We start from the raw sequence: 18,066 nt of genomic DNA, 5'->3' as shown, positions 1-18,066 counted from the left end.
CCTTCCTTCCTTCCTTCCTTCCTTCCTTCCTTCCTTCCTTCCTTCCTCCCTTCCTCCCTTCCTCCCTTCCTCCCTTCCTGTTTTGTTTTGAAACAGGGTCGCCTATAACCTTGGCTGGCTACACGGCTGAGGATGGCCTTGAACTCCGGCTTTGCCTGCCTCCACCTCCCAAGTGCTACGATTATAGATGTGTGTCACTGCACCTGGCAAAGCGCTTCCTTTCCTTAGCAACAGAGTCTCAAGTCCTATGACTTGTATGTCCAGACATGATGAAATTCCGGGGACAGCTCATGTTTTTCAGCATGAGCCGTTAAATCACCTGTGAGGAGTAACAGAGCAGGAAGCTATCTAAATCCTTCAGATACCACCTTACGTGGGATGCCCGTGTACCTCTTCCCTGCTCTGTTTTGTGTGTGTGTGTGTGTGTGTGTGTGGTGTGTATATACATACACTTTCATGCAATGTGTGTACAAATACAGATATACATCTGTGTGTAGAGGCCAAAGGCAGATGTAGGGTGTCTTCCTAAACTCCTTTCCATCGTGTTTGTTTGTTTGTTCATTAAGACAGAGTCTCACTGTGTAGCTTTGGCTGGCCTGGAACTAGCTATATAGAGCAGAGATTCGCCAGTTTTAGCCTCCCAAGTGCTCCCTGAAAGGCAGGCACCACCACACACTACTGTGTCCACCTTTTTTTTTTTTTTTTTTTTTTCAAACATGGTGTCAAGAAGCTGAGTTTAGATCCTCACGATGGCATGACAAGGGCCTTGCCAACTCAGCCACCCCCATCCCCGAGTCCCCATTTCTCTCCAAGAATGCCTTTCTCCATCCTTCAGACCTCAAATAGCACAGTTGGCAGGCAGGTCCCACACAGTCTATTGTCTTGTTTCTGCTCATGTGTTTTTCCCACTTTGAAGCTCCAGACTCTCCCACACAATAAAGACAATCGGTGCTTGTTAAGCGCTGACTGAACAAATGCAAGGGTAATGAACGTCTGTGATCAGCCGATTTCTATCAATCAAAATACAAAATGGGAATTAGACAAGAGCAGCGGGAAACTACTTGCTATTGTATACTGCCTGTCTCTGCCAGTCCCAGGAAAGACCCAGGATAGGCACGGGTGCCTAGGAACGTGCCAAGGGACCTCTCAGAACTACTGCCTGTGGGGAATCCTTTTGCCCTAGTATCTGAGGCATTCTGACTCTAATCTGGACCAGGCTTGAGAGGGACCAAAGAAGCAATACCCCTGGCAGAACAGACGGATGATTCACATGGGCAGAGGTGCTTCATACACAGTCTATTCTGATGACTTGAACAGGTGCCCAGTAGGTCAGCACCGACAGAGCTTGGTGAACTTGGACAATTTCCAGGACCACAGTGCCTTCCCTTCTAAACCCAGGAGGGTGGGTTAGATAGGATTAAAGTTTTGCCTCCCAGTGATGGTCTGGGGCCGGGGGTCGGGGGTGGTTGGGATGGGGGTGTAGGGGTGACCTGTCTGGAAGAGGCAGGGAGTGAAGCTCTTCTCTTTCTATCTGAGCTGCTATTTGTGGGGATAGTGCGGCTGAGGCATTCTCTCCTCTGGCCAGCGTTCTTTGGGTCAGGAGGGCCAGAATGTAAAGCTAGATAGGTAACCAGAAAGCCTGCTCCATGGCTTCTGCCTGGATTTTCTTCGGGAATCCATCCTCTACCCAAGACTCTGCTGAGACTAAATAGAGTCCTGCCGATTCAGGAGTTAGGAGACTCCCACTTCTGGGAGACGGAAGGCAGATACTTCCCAGCCCAGCCAAATGGCCCTGGGGGCCACGGGCAGAGGACTCCTTGGACTCAAAGAGCACTAAGGGTTTGGACATTGAGTATAATCTGGGGATTTAGTGGACTCTCCAGGTTCCAGAAGATCCTAAACCCAGTGACTGTTCATTCTAAACCTAATTTAAAGAAGGCTCAGTTAGAAATGGAAAGTATTAAAGTCTGTCATCCTTCCTCAGTCTGAGTGGCACTTTCTTCTCCCTAATTTACTTGGCCTGATAGGAAATGAGGGCCTGTGGGGAACCGGCACAGCACGGTGACCCCTATTACCTGCTGTCCTATCATTAAGAGTCATTTACTTGGGGTGAGGTGACTTTCACTCCTCTTTAACAATCCAGGTACTCAGCTGGACACAGCGGCACACACCCAGTACTCAGGAGGCTACAGCAGGAAGATTCCCTTGAGTTCAAGCCCTCCTGGACTAATAACAGTGAGCTCCAGGCCAGCCTGAGCTATAGAGTGAGACCTTGTCTGAGGACACTAATTAATTTACTTTAAAAAATAATTCATTCTCTCTACACATATTTTTAAGTACCTACCATGTTCCAGATTCTACAGTAAGTTTTGGGGGTATACTAGAGGAACAGTACAAGAGACGATAAGAATACACAGGAGAGGAGTTGGAGAGACGGCTCTGTGGTTGATATCACTGGCTGCCCTCACAGAAGACCCGGGTTTGGTTTCCAGTGCCCACATGGTGGTTCATAACCGTCCCTAACTCCATTCTAGAGGATCTAATGCCTTCTGTTGGCCTCCACAGGCATACATTGGTACACATGCGTCCATTAAGGCAAAACATGCATACATAAAAAATCAAATAAATAAATCTAAAAAAAAAAAAACAACCAGGAAAATGACAAAGTGGAATTATGGGAGAGTATCTGGAGTGGGAACAGAATTTTAAGTAAGTGATCACAGGACGGGCTTCAGTGAGGAGGTCATCTGAGCTGAGACCTGAAGGATGGGCTGAAAGTTGCCGTATGAGGATCAGAGAGAGGAGTGCTCTAGTTGGAGGGGGTTACAGAGGCAGAGCTCTGACTGGACAATGATCCTGGTGTGTTTCGGAAAGGACACCAGCACAGCTCCAGTGTGTCCACTCCTGCAACAATTCGATCTTATTCAGAAAGCAGACTGCCACAAATGCAGTGAAGCATCTCAAGATGAGGTCATGCTGGCTTTAAGGCGCATCCTACACCAGAAGACTGGAGGCTTATATGGGAAGAGAGGAGGAAACCCGGGACACACAGATGCAGACAGAGGTCACATAGAGGTGGTGACAAAGACTGGAGGAGGCATCCTCAAGCCACAGACTGCCCAACATTTACAGCAGCCCCCAGAAGCTACAGAAGACAAGGGAAGATCCTAAGGATGCAGACAGCAACTAACAAAGGACAGGTTCTCTGTCAGCCCTCTGACGGGGGCTTATCAGCATCTTAACTGTGGAGTCTGACATTCACAACTGTGAGAAAGTACATTTCTATTATCTATCTATCTCTCTATCTATCTATCTATCTATCTATCTATCTATCTATCTATCTATCTATTTATCGGCAGGGTCTTTAACTTTAACTCAGGCTGTCTGGGGCTCACTATGTAGTCCAGGCTGGCCTTGAACTTATGCCATCCTTCCAGGTGCTGGATTACAGGCAGGAGCAGCACACCTGTTTCTTTCTATTGTTTTTAAGCCACTAAGCCTGTGGTAATGTGTCTGCAAACCCTAATAAGAGAGGCTAGAAGTTTTGTCGAGAAGATCCATGCCAGCCAACTACCCATCGATCTACCCACCCCTTGGTTACTGTGTAGAGAATGAAGCCTATTGAGGATACCAAAAAGAATGGCAGGAAGGCAGGCAAGAGACTACCGTAGCAGCATGCACATGGTAGCTGAGTGTGCGTGACACAACAGGAAAGGAAAACGTAAAGATGACATGGCTAAAGAAATTGTCAGGAACTGGCTGGGGAGGGACAGCGACTTGTCTTTGGGGAGCTTCCAAGTCCCCATAGAACCCGGTATTCCTCTAAAGCAGACAGGTGACTTGAAGGGGAATTTCTGGAAGGAGACAGGAGGAGGGGAAAGGCCAGGAAGTGTGGCAAGATGAAACCTAAGCTGAAATGGAAGTTTTGGTTTATTTAAAAACTCAGTTACGTCATGCAAGGTTTTTGTTTTTATCCCAAGGGTGGGGTTTTAGTTTGGGCTTTAGTGTGTCCCCAGCTGATAACTGCCTCCTGGTGGGTGTGATCTTTGCCAGCTGGTAATTGCCTCCCTGGAGCAGCATGGAGCATGTGGCACAGAGAGGGGCGTGGCCTAGGACTCTGAGGAGCACAGAAAGAGAAGATGTGTCATATGGTGCAGGGCAGTTTGGAGGGACTGGAGTTGGACGGTGTGGTGGCTTAACAGAAGCGTCTCAATGCAGCGGCTTGGAGAAGACTGCTGGCTGCGATTTCTGTTGATGGAGATTGGGATAGTCCCAAAAGAACCCAGTGACCCTAAGCAGCTGGGGGAAGCAAGGGGTCTGCGCCCCCTTTCCCCACTAAGCTTCTCTCTCCTACTTAGGATTGGGGGGTTGGAAGGGAGAGGCTTTAAGGAGCCCCAAATAAAGCAGAGTTGAAAAAGGAGCACAGCAGTCAGGGACTGTGCCGCCTCCCTGCTCGGCTGCGGCACAGGACATTGCCTGTAACTGAGTGGGTGTCGCACAGCCTCTTCTAAACTCCAGGGCCACCCGTGCTTGGAAGTGTCCCTGATTTTGTCTTAACCCCACTCTATTCACAGACCTTCTCCTCCGGACTCCAACAGCAGCACCCCGTACCCCTTCAGGACACATAGCCAGCGTCAGTCACTGAGCTGCTGTCGAGCCTGGCTCACTCCACGCATGCACACCCAGAAGCTGGCCCAGTCAGCCAGGAGCAGGCCAGACACGAGATGCACTTCCCTTTCTGGCTTCCACAACAGAAGAGAGGCAAATCTCTACACAGCAGGGGGCAAGGGCCGGTGATTTTTTCTCTCTGCATGAGCTGATTTATCACCGGACTTGGAGGAACAGGACATGAGACAATAGGGGCAGCTCTGGTCCTGAGACAGTGGGAACCATCAGGGCCACCTACCTTGGGAACATTGTGATCATTCTGGATCTCATTGCTGGTCTCTGCTGGGGCCTGGTGGGCCCCCAGGCTGCAGCTCAGCTCTGGAGGTGCCCCTTCCTTTTGCTTTGTCTCCGGATCTGGACCAATGATGCCCTCTATCCTTCCAGAAGAACTTGGCGGAGCCTTCTCCCTGATTTCAGCCCCCTCCTCCAGCGTATTCGCATCTGGGCTTCTTTGTCCGAGCCTGTCCTCTTCGTCTGCTACCCTCTCCTCAGAGGCTGTCCCTGCTGTGACCTTCCCAGTGTCTGTACGCTCTCCAGGGGTGGGCTCTTCCAGTGGGCTTCCACACCCATTCTCAGCCTGTGGGCTGCAGGTGTGGGGTGACTGCAGGACCTCAGGACTGCCCTGGCTAGCTGTGTCTGGATTCTGTCCAGCCTTCTCTCCGGCATTGCCCTCCTCTGGGGTCCCGATCTGCTCCTCTGGCTTCTCTGTGCTGTTGCACATGCTCCTCCTCGAAGGCTTTTCGGCAGCCCCCAGGGTCCTCTCCACCCCATCTCCCATGGCCTTCTGGTTGGGTGTGGGAGACCCTGGCGTCTTGCTCTTGCTAGGGAATACATCGTCCCCATTCTCATCCCTGGCACCGTTTTCCTGAGACACTTCCACAGCCCTGTAATCTCTGAGGTCCCCACAGTCCGACTGAGACCTTCGGAATCGCCGGGAGGGAGGACGTCTTTTTATCGAGCCTCTAGTCCGAACCTGGGAGAAGACATGAGGGACTGTTAACTTAATAAAAAACAAAACAAACAAACAAACAAAACCCAAAGCCAAGAGGAGGACCATGTGTACTGAACAAACCCACTGCAGGACCATTTTGTTTCCTAGGAAGGTGTAAAGTTATTTGCTGCTTATAATGATCAGAATCTAGAGGTTTGTAAAAACGACATGGTAAACCGCAGACTTTTGTCTCAGGAAGATGTAGATGCTTTCCATGGGCTAATAACGTGGGCGGTAGCTCAGTGAGTGACGTGTGAAAGCGTGAGAGTCTTGAGTTTGCATCCCCAACATCTGTATAAAAAACATGGAAGGTGCTGGGTGGTGGTGGCACTCGCCTTTGATTCCAGCGCTTGGGAGGCAGAGGCAGGTGGATCTCTGTGAGTTGGAGGTCAGTCAGGGTTCAATTACACAGAGAAACTCTGTCTTGACAAAACAAAAACAAAAACAAACAAACAAAACCGAAAACAAGCCCGTTGTGGTGGCGCATGTCCTGGTAGGATTTGCTGAAGGAGGCAGAGGCAGGAGGATCACAAGTTTGAGGCCAGCCTGGGCTACTCATGAAAACAAACAAACAAACAAACAAACAAACAAACAAGGAAGGCAACCCGTGTGTTTGAGACAGTCAGTCCTTGGAACTGGCTGGCCAACACTGTAGCCAATTGGTGAGCTCTGGGTTTGACGAGAATGCCCCCAAAACACTGTGGATGAAGTCTTTTCACAGTAAACTTTACCCTGAGTAAAGTTTCCTCGGCACACCACAATGAGACGGCGCCAGAACTCACCTTGTTGTAGGAGGGCAGGTGAGTCCCCTCCGGAGGCTGGTCAAAGCTCACAGGCACCTCTTCTGCCTCACCTGGCTGAGAGCGGAGGCCAGGGCTGCTGGGTGTGGAGGGGGGGCTGTGAAATGGTGACACCATGGCCTTGAGTCCAGGACTTTTGGGGGAAGCTCCAGGCAGGAGAGCTGCTGGGTCGAAGGCTAGGTTGGCCTGGGAAGAAATGGGAGAAGCTGAGGCTTCTGCTCTGGCCTCCCAGCAGGCTGGGACAGTGACTAGGAAGCTTTGTACGCTTCTCCCCGGCCAATTATCCACCGTTACTTACACTGTGGCCGCCTCTGAAAGCACAGCCTACCCATAACTGCAATCTGGCTGACTGCAGGTTGCCTTTTCAGATGCTCCGATGATGATGAAGTGGATTCGATACAGACCCTCTCAACAAGAGTAGAACAGCCCTGGCCTGACCTAGTGGTACATGCCTTTCATCTTGACTGAGGAGGCAGAGGCAGGCAGATCTCTGAGGAGGCAGAGTTTGAGGTCGGTCTGGTCTACATTAGGGAGCTCTAGGTCAGCTGGGGCTACATGAGTGAGACCTTATCTACTAATAACAGTAATAAATAGTGATGACGATGACGATGACGAAGAAGAGGAACCTTCTGCTCCCAGTTCTTGCAGTATTTGACACCCATGTCATCCTCCCATTAGCCAATAGCGTTTGCTGCTTTTTGAAACCTGCTGTGCACAGCTGTCACCTCCGCAACCACTCTGTGCGGTCAGGGTTCATCTCCTGACAGAAGTTAGGAAGGCAGATTAACTCTCCTGGGTTTCTCGGCGGGTCTGCTTGTCTCTCAGGCCTCCGGGAAGGGCTCTGTCTTTGGGGACGGCAGGATGGCGGGCACTGTGCTCTTCAGGGGGTGTGTGTGCCAGCCAGAGCACCACAATACAGGTGAAACCAGATCCAAATGGGCGTGAAGGGAGACCAAAGACCAGGGGAGAGTTACTCAAAGGGAACCTAAGCCTAAGGAATCTACAGATTTGGCTGGGGGACAGGTGGGACCCCAGATCAACCTTATGGACAGTGGCGCAGGAAGAAGGTTATGGGAGGATTATGTATGAACAGCCCAGACAGTGTCTTGTAGAGCCCAGGCTAGCCTTCAACTCATTATGTAGCTGGGAATGACCTTGACCTTCTGACTTCCTTCGTAGTGCTGGGATTGTCGGCCTGCCCCACCGTGTCCAGTTTTTCGAGGTGCTAGGAATTGAACTTAGAATTGAATGGGACTTAGGTCACCAGTACACAGATTTTTAGCGCCACCTAGAGGCACACCTCTTCCTCCTGCCCTCGGTAGTTCTAAATCTGTCTGTTGAGTCCTGTAAATCTAACTGGGCTGATCAGGCCCCCCAGAGGGGAGACAGGCAGGAGAGGCAGGAACACAACTCTAAATACAGGTTCTTTCTCTTAAAAGCTGCTGTGTGGCCTTTAGCAAATCTGAACATCCTTTCCAAGTCTCAGGTCCTCCATCTGTCCCAATTTTTAGCCTGACCTCCACAGACTTCTACGGATGATTTCTGGTTACTCTCAGGCATTGCTTGGCGGATACCCCACACCCACAAAGTCTTCTCCAGTGCTCCCCTCGGGCAAGACTGATGACCCTGAGGACTCACAAGTGTCTTTAGCACTCCCAGACCACAAGGGCGTTATGTGCGTTTAGGAAGGTAGCCTTCAGGTGGCCTTAAGGACGAATGCACAAAACAGACCAGACTGAATTGTGAGAAGAGTTAACGTTAGGAAACGAACAAGCACCGTTAAGCCCAGACTGTGTTAAGGTGGGGGAGGGGTGAGTAGCATATGACGCATATCAATGAGAAGGGCAGGACCACTGCTGCCCGTGTGCAAACGCTTGGCACTTACCTGCAGCTTCTCGATCAGAGGTGAGCTCTTCACCTTGATTTTAGGGGGGTGGCTGGCGCTGGACGGTGATTTCTACAGAGCAAACAGACCAAAGCAACCAAGTAAGCCAGAGGGAGGAGGGGGACGGAAGGTTCTTAAGCCTTCACCGCTTCAGTGCCACGGCCACTTACCTCAGGCCCAGATGAGACAGGCTTCCTGTCCCCAGCCCCCTCATCTCACCACTAGCCAGACTGCTTGAGTTTGAGCTGAGAGGCGAGGGCTGGGATTCCTACCACAGGAAGCCTCCCATCCCAGGTCAGTGTCTTCCAGGAGGAAGAGCTACAGCTCGGTGGGAATCAAGAACTCCACCTCAAGGCCTTCTACAAGGCAAGCCAATGGGTGGAGGGAAATCCACAGACGAGAGGCAAACTCGGTCATTCACTCTCTTGCCCCACACAAAACAATACGTCACAGGCTGGAGTCGGAATTAGGCAGAGGCGTTATTACAATCCCTCCTTTGGGTTAATATTTTGGAAAGTTCTGCCGACGGCATGGTTCACATGCCAGGATTTCCCCAAGCACTGCGTATTCATTTAATCCAGTGGATTTCAGTGTTAAGATTTAAGATTCAGTATTAGGTATCTAGCAGCCCCACTGTGTGTCGTGTTGGTTATATGAAGGTGAATGCGTTTAGTCTCTCCCAGCAGTCAGTGGCTGCTAACTATGATGCAGGTTCTGTAAACTACTCTTGTGATCAGGGCACACCACAAATCATTCCTGCTCCCAGATTATATATTTGTAAAAAGACTGGCTCTTTGTTTCATGCTAAGTTCCTACTACTATGCAAAAACTGATGGCAGTCACATGACAATTAAATGACGGTGAAGACACAGAAGAGGCCTTTCATGTTGCTAGACGGCGCCAAGCACGGAAGGGATTTCTCCAATAGTGTGGGACCAATCTCCATATACGACTGCTGATCTCTGGGTAATATTCTGGGACATCTGTTTGTGTTTTAGTTGTAGAAAAAGAGAAACTGACGCAACTGATCCCCCGTGGCCCTTTCAAACACCAATGTCAAAGGAATGCATGGGACAGAGGATGGGTCAGCTGATAGCTGCCTCCTTCTGACTCCAACCTCACTCCAGTGAGTGTCAAGATCCTCCAGCCCCAGGTGGGAAGCTCTTGGTTTCTGGGCTTTACAAAGGAATTTCTTTCGTTATGTTTTGGAAGTTACAGTTTCATAAACTACAGCAAAATTTTTTACTACCAAAGCTCATTTTAGGTAATATTATAAACTCTCCCAACTGCTTTTGAAGCCTGGAAATCCAACAAACAGCACCTCTTCACTTCAGTGCTAGAGATCCAACAGATGTTGGACCATAACCCCTTAACTGATTTGACTACGAAGCAAAAGGGATCCTGTATAAGTGCTAGTGCAGTTCATAGGACGGACAGCAGATGGCAGCATTTAGTTTATAATTTAATCATAGGCCCGGGCCAGTGGCTGGGGCCAAGACAATCCTTGGCATTCATAAATTTTATGTAAATGTGTATTGATGTAACATGCCAATAATGTATAATGACGCCTAGAAGTTGTGGACCTGATGTTTTCAGATGGAGTGCTATTCCTGTCCTTCCAACACCCTGTTATCTGGTTACCCAGAAAAGCTGACTTGTCACTTTGCCTACAGGCGGGTGAAATCCTGGGGGCTGACCCCACATCTCAGGCCCAGAAGGTGTAGGAGGGCCCCACCTCTGTACACGAGCAACCTAGGGTAGCCTGAAGGATGCTAGGGGTCCGTAGGCTGCAGGCACTACCCAGGCAGCCCCTCCAGGTGGACGCCGCCTTCTCTCCGACACCGGTCTCACTGGAGCTTGCTGGATAGATCTGTCTGGTCTGGAATCAGCAATGCTCCTGTGTCAGTGTCTGAAGCGCTGGGATGGTAACTGTGTGCCATGACACCCCATTCTGAATTTCACGGCCAGGAGGGAGCCATTGCTCCTGGGGGACAAATGCCGTTTTCATGAACACACAGCATCTTTTTCGGTCTGAATCCATTCTACCCGTTGGTCATTACTTGCCATTACCTTCCGGGTTTCTTGCCCCACAGATGAAAGCTTTATGTTCATATTCTTATAAAGTCCTTGAAATGAAGCCGTATAATCCAGTCCCTACAAACCTCACCCACTCCAGCCGCTTTTACTCTCCCGAGCAAAGCTTCTCCATCCAGTTCCCACGCCTTCTCTGGGCATGTTCTTGTCCTCTTCTTACAGACAAGGAACTAGTGTGGGACAGTGAGTCCTCTTGGGGCAAGCCTAGGTTATCAGGGGACAGCCTCCGGCAGCCACAGCCTCAGCCCATTGTACTGCAGCAGAGGTGGCCAGCTCAGCAGGGAAGAAGCTGACCGTTTGTAAGGAGAAGTTGTGGGTCCTAGCACTGGCTGGGAACTCCGTGAAGCCACAGGGTCATGACGGCAGTGCTGGAGGAGACCCATCACCAACACAGAGTTCCTTAAACTCAGCTCTTGGGACCTCTCACCTCTCCAGAGCACCCTTGGTCAGTGTGTGTGTGTATGTGTGGGATTATTCCCAGAGCAGGTAGGCCCAGTTCCCTGCAGCTACCTGAGAGTAGCTACGAGTTCTCTGCCCTTTACATTTTTTAAAACGTTCATTTTTAACTAAACAAAATTTCTGTGTGGGTGGGTGCTCTGCCTGCATGTATTTCTGTGCGCCGTGGGTCATGCCTGGTGCCCACAGAGGCCAAAGGAAGATGTCAGAGTCCCTGGAACTGGAGTTACAGACAGCTGTGAGCCACTGTGTGGGTGCTGGGAATCAAACATGGGTCCTCCGGAACAGCAGCTAGTGCTCTCAACCACTGTTCACTACTTTTTAATTTTGTTTGTTCATTTAGTGTGTGTGTGTGTGTGTGTGTGTGTGTGTGTGTGTGCGCTCGCGTGTGTGCTGCACATGTGACACTGTGTGTGTAGAGGTCAGAGGAACACCTTCCAGAGCTGGTTCTTTCCCTTCCCCACTGTTGCTAAGGGCTGAATTCAGGTCATCGGATGTGGTGGCGGGGAAGCGCCTTTACCCCCTGAGCCGTCCCGCTGGCCTGAGCTCTCTGCTTGTTTGGTGCACTTCTGCTTGCGAGCCTTGGGGTGACAAAAAGCCTTGAGAACTATTCATCTACATCAACCGTTTCACTTGGCAGGGGACAAAAATGTAGGTCTGCCTACCTTCACAGGGGCATTCGGCGCCTTTTATCAGGAGGCTGGTCCCCAGAAAGGGGGGGAGGGAAAAAAAGAAAGAGCTGAGGTGGGAATTGGGAACCGAGCAGTTTGGCTTGCATGCTCTATTTTGGGCTTGGCCTCCCAGGCCTGGAGACAACGCGCAGATTGGTTTCTGGCAGGACCGTGACTGTGACCACAGTGAAGGGTCATGGGCTGCTGGGTCGGGGCCTGCAGCAGCCACTCTAAACAGCTACAGCTAGATAAATACAGCCGGGCAAGTGTGCAGGCTTGGACTCTATTACTGGCTATGATCTATGACACTAGAGCCTTCATTATGTTGGCAGCACTGACTATTTATATCCAACGGCCAGGAGGCCTCCTCTGAGCTCTGCTTGTCTTCCAGCGATCCAGAACAATGGCCAGCCTTTTCAAGGATCGGGAGAGGCCATGAACTGCTCTAGCATTGTGGTCCCACCTCTGCTGGCGCAGCTCGTCTTTCCGGAGACCCTTCCGCACCTCTGCCACCACCATCTCCCTTAGACTCGGGGACCGAAAAATGGCTCCGGCCCTTGACTGATCCATAAGGAGGCTTAATATAAGAGACCAGGGGAAAGCCAGCCTCCACAGTAAGCGATCCGGGAAGTGTTGAGAGGCTCATTCTGTGCCTGAGGTGAAGAGACCCTTGTGCAAAAGTCAGGGTCTGAAAGTGTGGTGTCGGTCGCTCTCCCTGCAAGGATGAAGCCCCACAGACAGCAGCTCTGTACCCAGGATGGCACTTACCTCCTCACCATTCTGGCCCAGCTCTACCTTTGGGGGGAACAGGGGGAGGGAGCAGGGCGGTTTCCTTCTTGTTGGTTTACTGGCTGGTGTCTAGAGGGAGAGTGACAGACGACACAGAGAGAAAAAGAGAGGCAGTGAATCGGGCAATAGGGAGGAAGAGGGAGGATCAGAAAACAGCATCAGGAATGGTTAGGGATGTCTAGAGGAGAAGAGGGTGGTGATGGGTCGGGCTGTCTAACGGACTGTCCGCCCGCTGTTTGAACTGGTGCTGTGCATCGCCAACCCATTATTTCAGCAACAATGTCCTCTTGTGCTTGAGCTCCCCTGATCTGAGCCAACCTCTCAAGATGACATCCACATTTTGCCTTTTTGGCCTCGAGGAAGAACTAGACCCTTAGATCAATGCCATCTCCTTTGTCCTTTAGAGCATTCCTCTCTAGATAGCATGGGTCGATTTTATTTCTAGTTGAGAAAACACAAGTGCAAAATCATGTACCTAAAAGAACAAGGCAGCTAAGGTGTCCTGGGATCCATGGGCCATGGCAGACCCCTTCGACTGCAGGAACTCTTCCTTCCTCTTTTGTTTTGCTGTTTGACAAAGGGTCTCCTGTAGCCTGGGCCTAGCCTTGAAGTCCTTTATGTAACTGAGAAAAACCTTGAACTATTTTTTTTTTTTTTGTTTGTTTGGTTTGGTTTGGTTTGGTTTGGCTTTTCGAGACAGACTGTTCTGGAATTTTTACTGTAGACCAAACTGGCCTCGAACTCGGAGAGATCCTCCTGCCTCTGTCTCCTGAGTGCTGGGATTAAAGCTGAGCTCACCACACCTGGCTGACCTTGAACTCTTGGCCCTCCTACCTCTAACACCAAGATTGTAGGCAAGCACCACACCTGCTATCCTCAGCTCACTTCTAGAGAAAGCCACACGCTACATGACTGAGACCACACGGTCCAAAGGCATAACACGTCTTTTAAAAAAATGATTTTTCTTCTTCTTCAGCAGGATTCTCCTAGAATCTCCTAGTCCCCAGTCCCTTTCTTCTACATTCCTGGTTAATTTTTGGAATGTGCTTCCTTCTAAATTCTCAGTTCTGGATTGAGGCTAGGAGCAGGAGCTGGGTGTGGGGATGTCTTTATCCTCTGAACCAGGGCAAAGGATGAAAGGGAATCCACACTGCCGGTTCTCACCCCTCCTCGCCACAGTGGGAGCCTCTGTGAAGGATTCTGCCCGAGAAGCCCGTGGTGGCACATTCCTCACATTCAGAGGGACCCTCTCTGGCTTCTCTTCCTAATTTGGTAATTGCCAAGGCTCCACTTGCCCTCCTTCTCCTCAGGGCCTGCCCGGCTTCCTCTTCCTCCAGTCCCCTCCCTGAAGAGGATGCAAGGACCTTCAGACTCACCGGGTCCCTGGCCACAGCTGCTTGCTCCCGAAACCGCCCCGCCAGCTGGGCCACCGAAGGCTGCGCTGAGCTGTCCACATTGGAGTTGGTCTCGGTGGCGGGTCTTTCCTGGAAAACACAGAGATGCAGACGGTAACCAGCAAGCAAGCAAGCATTTCCATTTTCAAAGGGTCCGCCCGGCTGCGGTGAGAGGCACCTGTTCTGTGGTCCCACCAGGAATTCTGGGATGAGATATTTTTAACAAGTATTCTGCAACTGGTTCCCATAGCCGAGATTAAGGACTAAACTATAACTTCTATACAGACCCACGAACTGTTCAGTGCATACATGTACGTAGTGATGTACTGGGGTTCTGTGTGTGCTGCTGGGGACAAACAAAACAAGGCCTTGTCCTAGACAGGAGCTGAGGATTGGAGGCAGTCAAGGCAAGGTCCCTCACTCTGCAAAGACCCCCCAGACATGGGAAGGATCAACAATAGCTTGCAAAACTCCTTCCCCTGCTTAGTGACTCTGAAAAGTGGGGGCACAGTGGGGATGCAAAATGCCTTTGGAACCAGGGTCTTTGAAGGGAATGGAGAGAGCATTCGCCCTTTCTAGAATTTTCACATCTGTTTTTCCTTCTTACCCGAATGTCTTAGGCAACAGTGACCATTTATTAAATGAACGAATGACCTGAGGGGCTGGAGCAGACAGGATAAGAAAGAGGCTGCTGGAACTCATCCAGAGCCTCGCTCCACCTCTCTCATTGCTTCAGCCGTCCCAGCCTTGCAGGACCTGAGTTTGGTGACTGACTCTATCATGGTCAGGGAGCAGGGTTGCTGTTATCATGACTGGCTGTGGGTCTGGCCTCCAGTTCTGGACATCAGTTCATTGATGCTTCAGGCCAAGATGCCTGACGGGCATGGTCCATCTCGTGTGCCACTTGTCACCATGACACGGAGGGTGAGTTACTGACCCTTGGAATGGCATCTCATGTCTGCTACATCCACATGATCATACACACAATAACCGGGGCTGTTTGGTTTTGTTTTCGAGACAGGGTTTCTCTGTGTAGCCTTGGCTGTCCTGGACTCTCTTTGTAGACCAGGCTGGCCAAGAACTTACAGAGATCCGCCTGCCTCTGCCTCCCTGAGTGCTGGGATTACAAACATGCACTACCATGCCTGACAATGACCTAGATTTGAATCTACTTAGACTGCTGAAGCAGCTCGAGAGGTAGACTGAGTGTCTGGGAGAGACCCAGAGGCCCCCTTCTCACCATGTTTACTACTTGCTGGAGTCAGGTCCTTCTTTCAGTTGGTCCCTGGAATCGAACCCTGGTTTTTAGGCTTGGTGGCAAGCACCTTTACCTCCTGAGCCGTCTTGCTGGCCCCTCCTCTTGGTCTTATGTGTTCAATCCTAGAGCTATCGGGCTTTTGCTTTTTAGTCCCCATAATGGTGACATTTTAAAAACATAGGCAGAGAAGTTTATCACTCTCCCTCTGTCCTGGGAGGCTTGGGCAGCAGTTTTAGGAAGTCTGTCTCTGCCTCTCCGTGGCTCTCATGGCCTCTGAGATGGATCATGTCCATCACTCCCAGCAGTGAGCCTGTGTCTGTGCCACATATAGCCCTGTGCACAGACAACTCCCATGACCCTCCTTTTTGTGCTAAAAGTGTCTCCAAGTTTTTTTTTTTTTTTTAATTTGGCCCAGTCACCTCCTGGCAATCAAGTGGAGTAAACAGAGCTGGTTGGAAAGGAGAGTTGTGCCGAGGTAGGAAAGAATGAATGGAGTCTTAGGCCTCCTGATGTGAGTGGTTGTTCTGGGGCCAAAATCAGGTACTTCATTCCTGTTGCCTCTGTCTCTCAAGTTCGCCCCCATTCCAGTCTAAACACCAAGGTTGACTTCATGTGATTCACCTCTATCCAAGATGCAGATTTTTTTTTTTTCCAAGTTGCTGGGAAAGCCCTGGAAGCCTGACTCGCCATCCCAAGAGGTTGCTAAATGGGCTCAGGATTGGCCCCTGTCTTATTATTCCACTGGTCTCATGAGTAGAGGCCAAAGACCCGTGTCTCGATGTCCCGGAGGATCGTAAAGGCTTTAGGGACAGAGTGTGGTGAATTGAGCTGCCCTTGGCAAAGGTGTGGGACGATCGGTTTGTCCATCCATCTTGCTTCCTGACACACACCAGCATGGCCTCTGTCCACTGCTATTCATTGCTCTGGCCCTGCTGACGTTGCACTCTCCCCCAGCTTCCCAGGCGCTGATGGCTGGTGGGGCAGGGAGAGGCATTTCAGTTAAAAATAGAGCTATACGGGGATAAAAAATGCCGGAACTTCCCTATCTCAAGACTGTGTTTGGCAAGGGGCTCTCAGGCAGGGGAAACACTTTGAGCTTGGGTGAAAGGAAAGATTCTAACACAGACTTTGCTTTCTTTAGGCTCCTAGGTAATGAGTTTTCCTTAGCTGGCAAAGCTTCTCACCCCCACCTATCTCCAGAACACCTCCTTTCTGAGATTTAAGAACACTGAGAGATGATTGCTCGCTGCCCTCAGGGCACACTGAAGCCCAGAGATGCACATCATTTAGCCAAAGAAACACAGGAGAAACAAAGTAGAATTAATAGAAACACTCGACCCTGACATCCAACAAAGGCCACGAGTTAAGCGGCTTTCCTCTGAAAGGTGCTATAAGAAGCATAAAGGGCTATTATGTAAGTATCAAAATTATTATTAGCCTCCGAGCTGCACAGAGGCAATGGCAGAAGCGTGACCCTCAGGCTCAGCCCGTGTGAGGCTTTGCATCCGTGTCTGCATTGCAATTCTAGCCACAAAGCTCCTTCAGTGGGCACAGCAACACCTTGCAAGCCCATCCCAGGCTGGAGCTCACACTGGGCCTTGAGGTTATCCATAAGGCCACACTCCCACTGTCCCCTGTACTGTCCCCCTGCACCATGAGGTCTACGAAAACCAAGTTCCTCTCAAATGCACTGTGTAGCTGAGGGTGCTCTTGAACCTTTTGCTTCCTCTCCCCAAGTGCCGAGATTACAAGTGTCCACCACGATGCCCAGTTTTATGCAGCCCTGGGGACTGAACCCAGGGTTTCGTGCCTGCTAGGCCAGCCCTCTACCAGCTGAGCCACACTTGTAGCCCATATATTCCTGGTTCTAAGAAAGACTTCACCATCTCTGCCTCCTTCTAGGCATTTCCAGGACTCTCAGCCTCTCTGGATAAATATCTTTTTTTTTTTTTTTTTCTGGTTGATAAATTAGTCAGCACTGGGCTTGAAAGGTAGAATGTGCTCGTTGGAGCTTGGTTCCTTTGTCCCCATCTGCCAGTGCGGGACATGGGCACCTGCTCCCACAGTCACTGACACCCTTAATTCACTCTCTGGATCACGCCCAGTTGCAGCCCCAGCCTCCACGGCATCCCTTTGGGCCCAAATCTTCCTTGCTATACCCTGCTTTCAGTTGGCAGAGGCAGGCAGATCTCTGGGTTTAAGGGCAGCCTGGTCTACAGAATGAGTTCTAGGACAGCCAGGGCTATACAGGGAAACCCTGTCTTTGAAAAGAAAAAAAAAAAAAAAAAAAGACTCTGCCAAGGCCAGGAGAAAATCACCTGTGGTGTTTTCTTTCCGAATCTGTGGGATTTTCTGAGAACGGAGGAGCCTCTGTCTAGACTCCTGTGTGGAACTTTCCTGGACGCTGTTACCATGCTGAGTAAATAAATTTGGAGGCTGCTGACCGTCTGCATAGTAGACTCTTTGTGCATGGGCCAGAGGAAGGCTGTGCTACCTCCCTGGCTCTACCTTGCTTCCCCACCCTCCTTGTTGTTTCAAATTCAAAGTGTCTAACAGCCTCTGGGACACAGTTTAGGGCAAAGAGGCATGAAGGGAAGCCTGGTAGTGTATGGCCATGAGAGGGCTGTGCCTGAGGGTGGGAGGAACTTTGGCTCTTAGCCAATAAGAAGGCTCCTTGCTCATTAGACCAGTGAACCCAGAGCCTCAAAGCTATGAAAGATGCTTGCTTCTTTGGTTCCCCAGAAAGGAAAAGGACCTTAAGAGAGCGCTGCCTCCCAGAAGAGTAGCCAACTCTTACAAAGGCTTCATCATCGCTTGAGAAGGATCAGCATGGTCCTAGGGTGTTCTCTTTGTTCCTAACTCTTCAGTTTATCCCAGTGTTTCCCTTACTGCCATCCTAGGATAATGGAGAGGCGGCTGGTCCAGAATAGGCAGGTCCATTATCCTACCTGCCTGTAAGAAAAATGCTGTTCTCAGGGCAACCGCACTGCTGTGCGATTCTTACCTCTTCTAGAGAAGATTGGAACTGTTGGCTATAGAGTAACTTTCCGTTAAGGGAGT

General features: G+C 50.4%; 1 protein-coding gene across 1 annotated transcript; it reads right to left on the bottom strand.

Annotated features, from left to right (window-relative positions):
- Positions 1-4,906: 4,906 nt before the first annotated feature.
- Positions 4,907-13,838, bottom strand: Rcsd1 (RCSD domain containing 1; the record flags this gene model as incomplete). Its single annotated transcript, XM_055613337.1, has 5 exons — positions 4,907-5,641; positions 6,442-6,645; positions 8,345-8,416; positions 12,334-12,423; positions 13,731-13,838. Coding segments are annotated over 5 exons (1,209 nt in total), but the record flags the coding sequence as incomplete, so codon positions are not given.
- Between the last annotated feature and the right edge of the window lie 4,228 nt (positions 13,839-18,066).

The sequence above is a fragment of the Psammomys obesus genome, unplaced genomic scaffold (assembly GCF_907164565.1).
Source record: "Psammomys obesus unplaced genomic scaffold, mPsaObe1.curated_primary_1811, whole genome shotgun sequence".
Classification (NCBI taxonomy): domain Eukaryota; kingdom Metazoa; phylum Chordata; class Mammalia; order Rodentia; family Muridae; genus Psammomys; species Psammomys obesus.
Note: the sequence above shows the minus strand (reverse complement) of the source record. Positions and strands in the feature narration are given on the sequence as shown.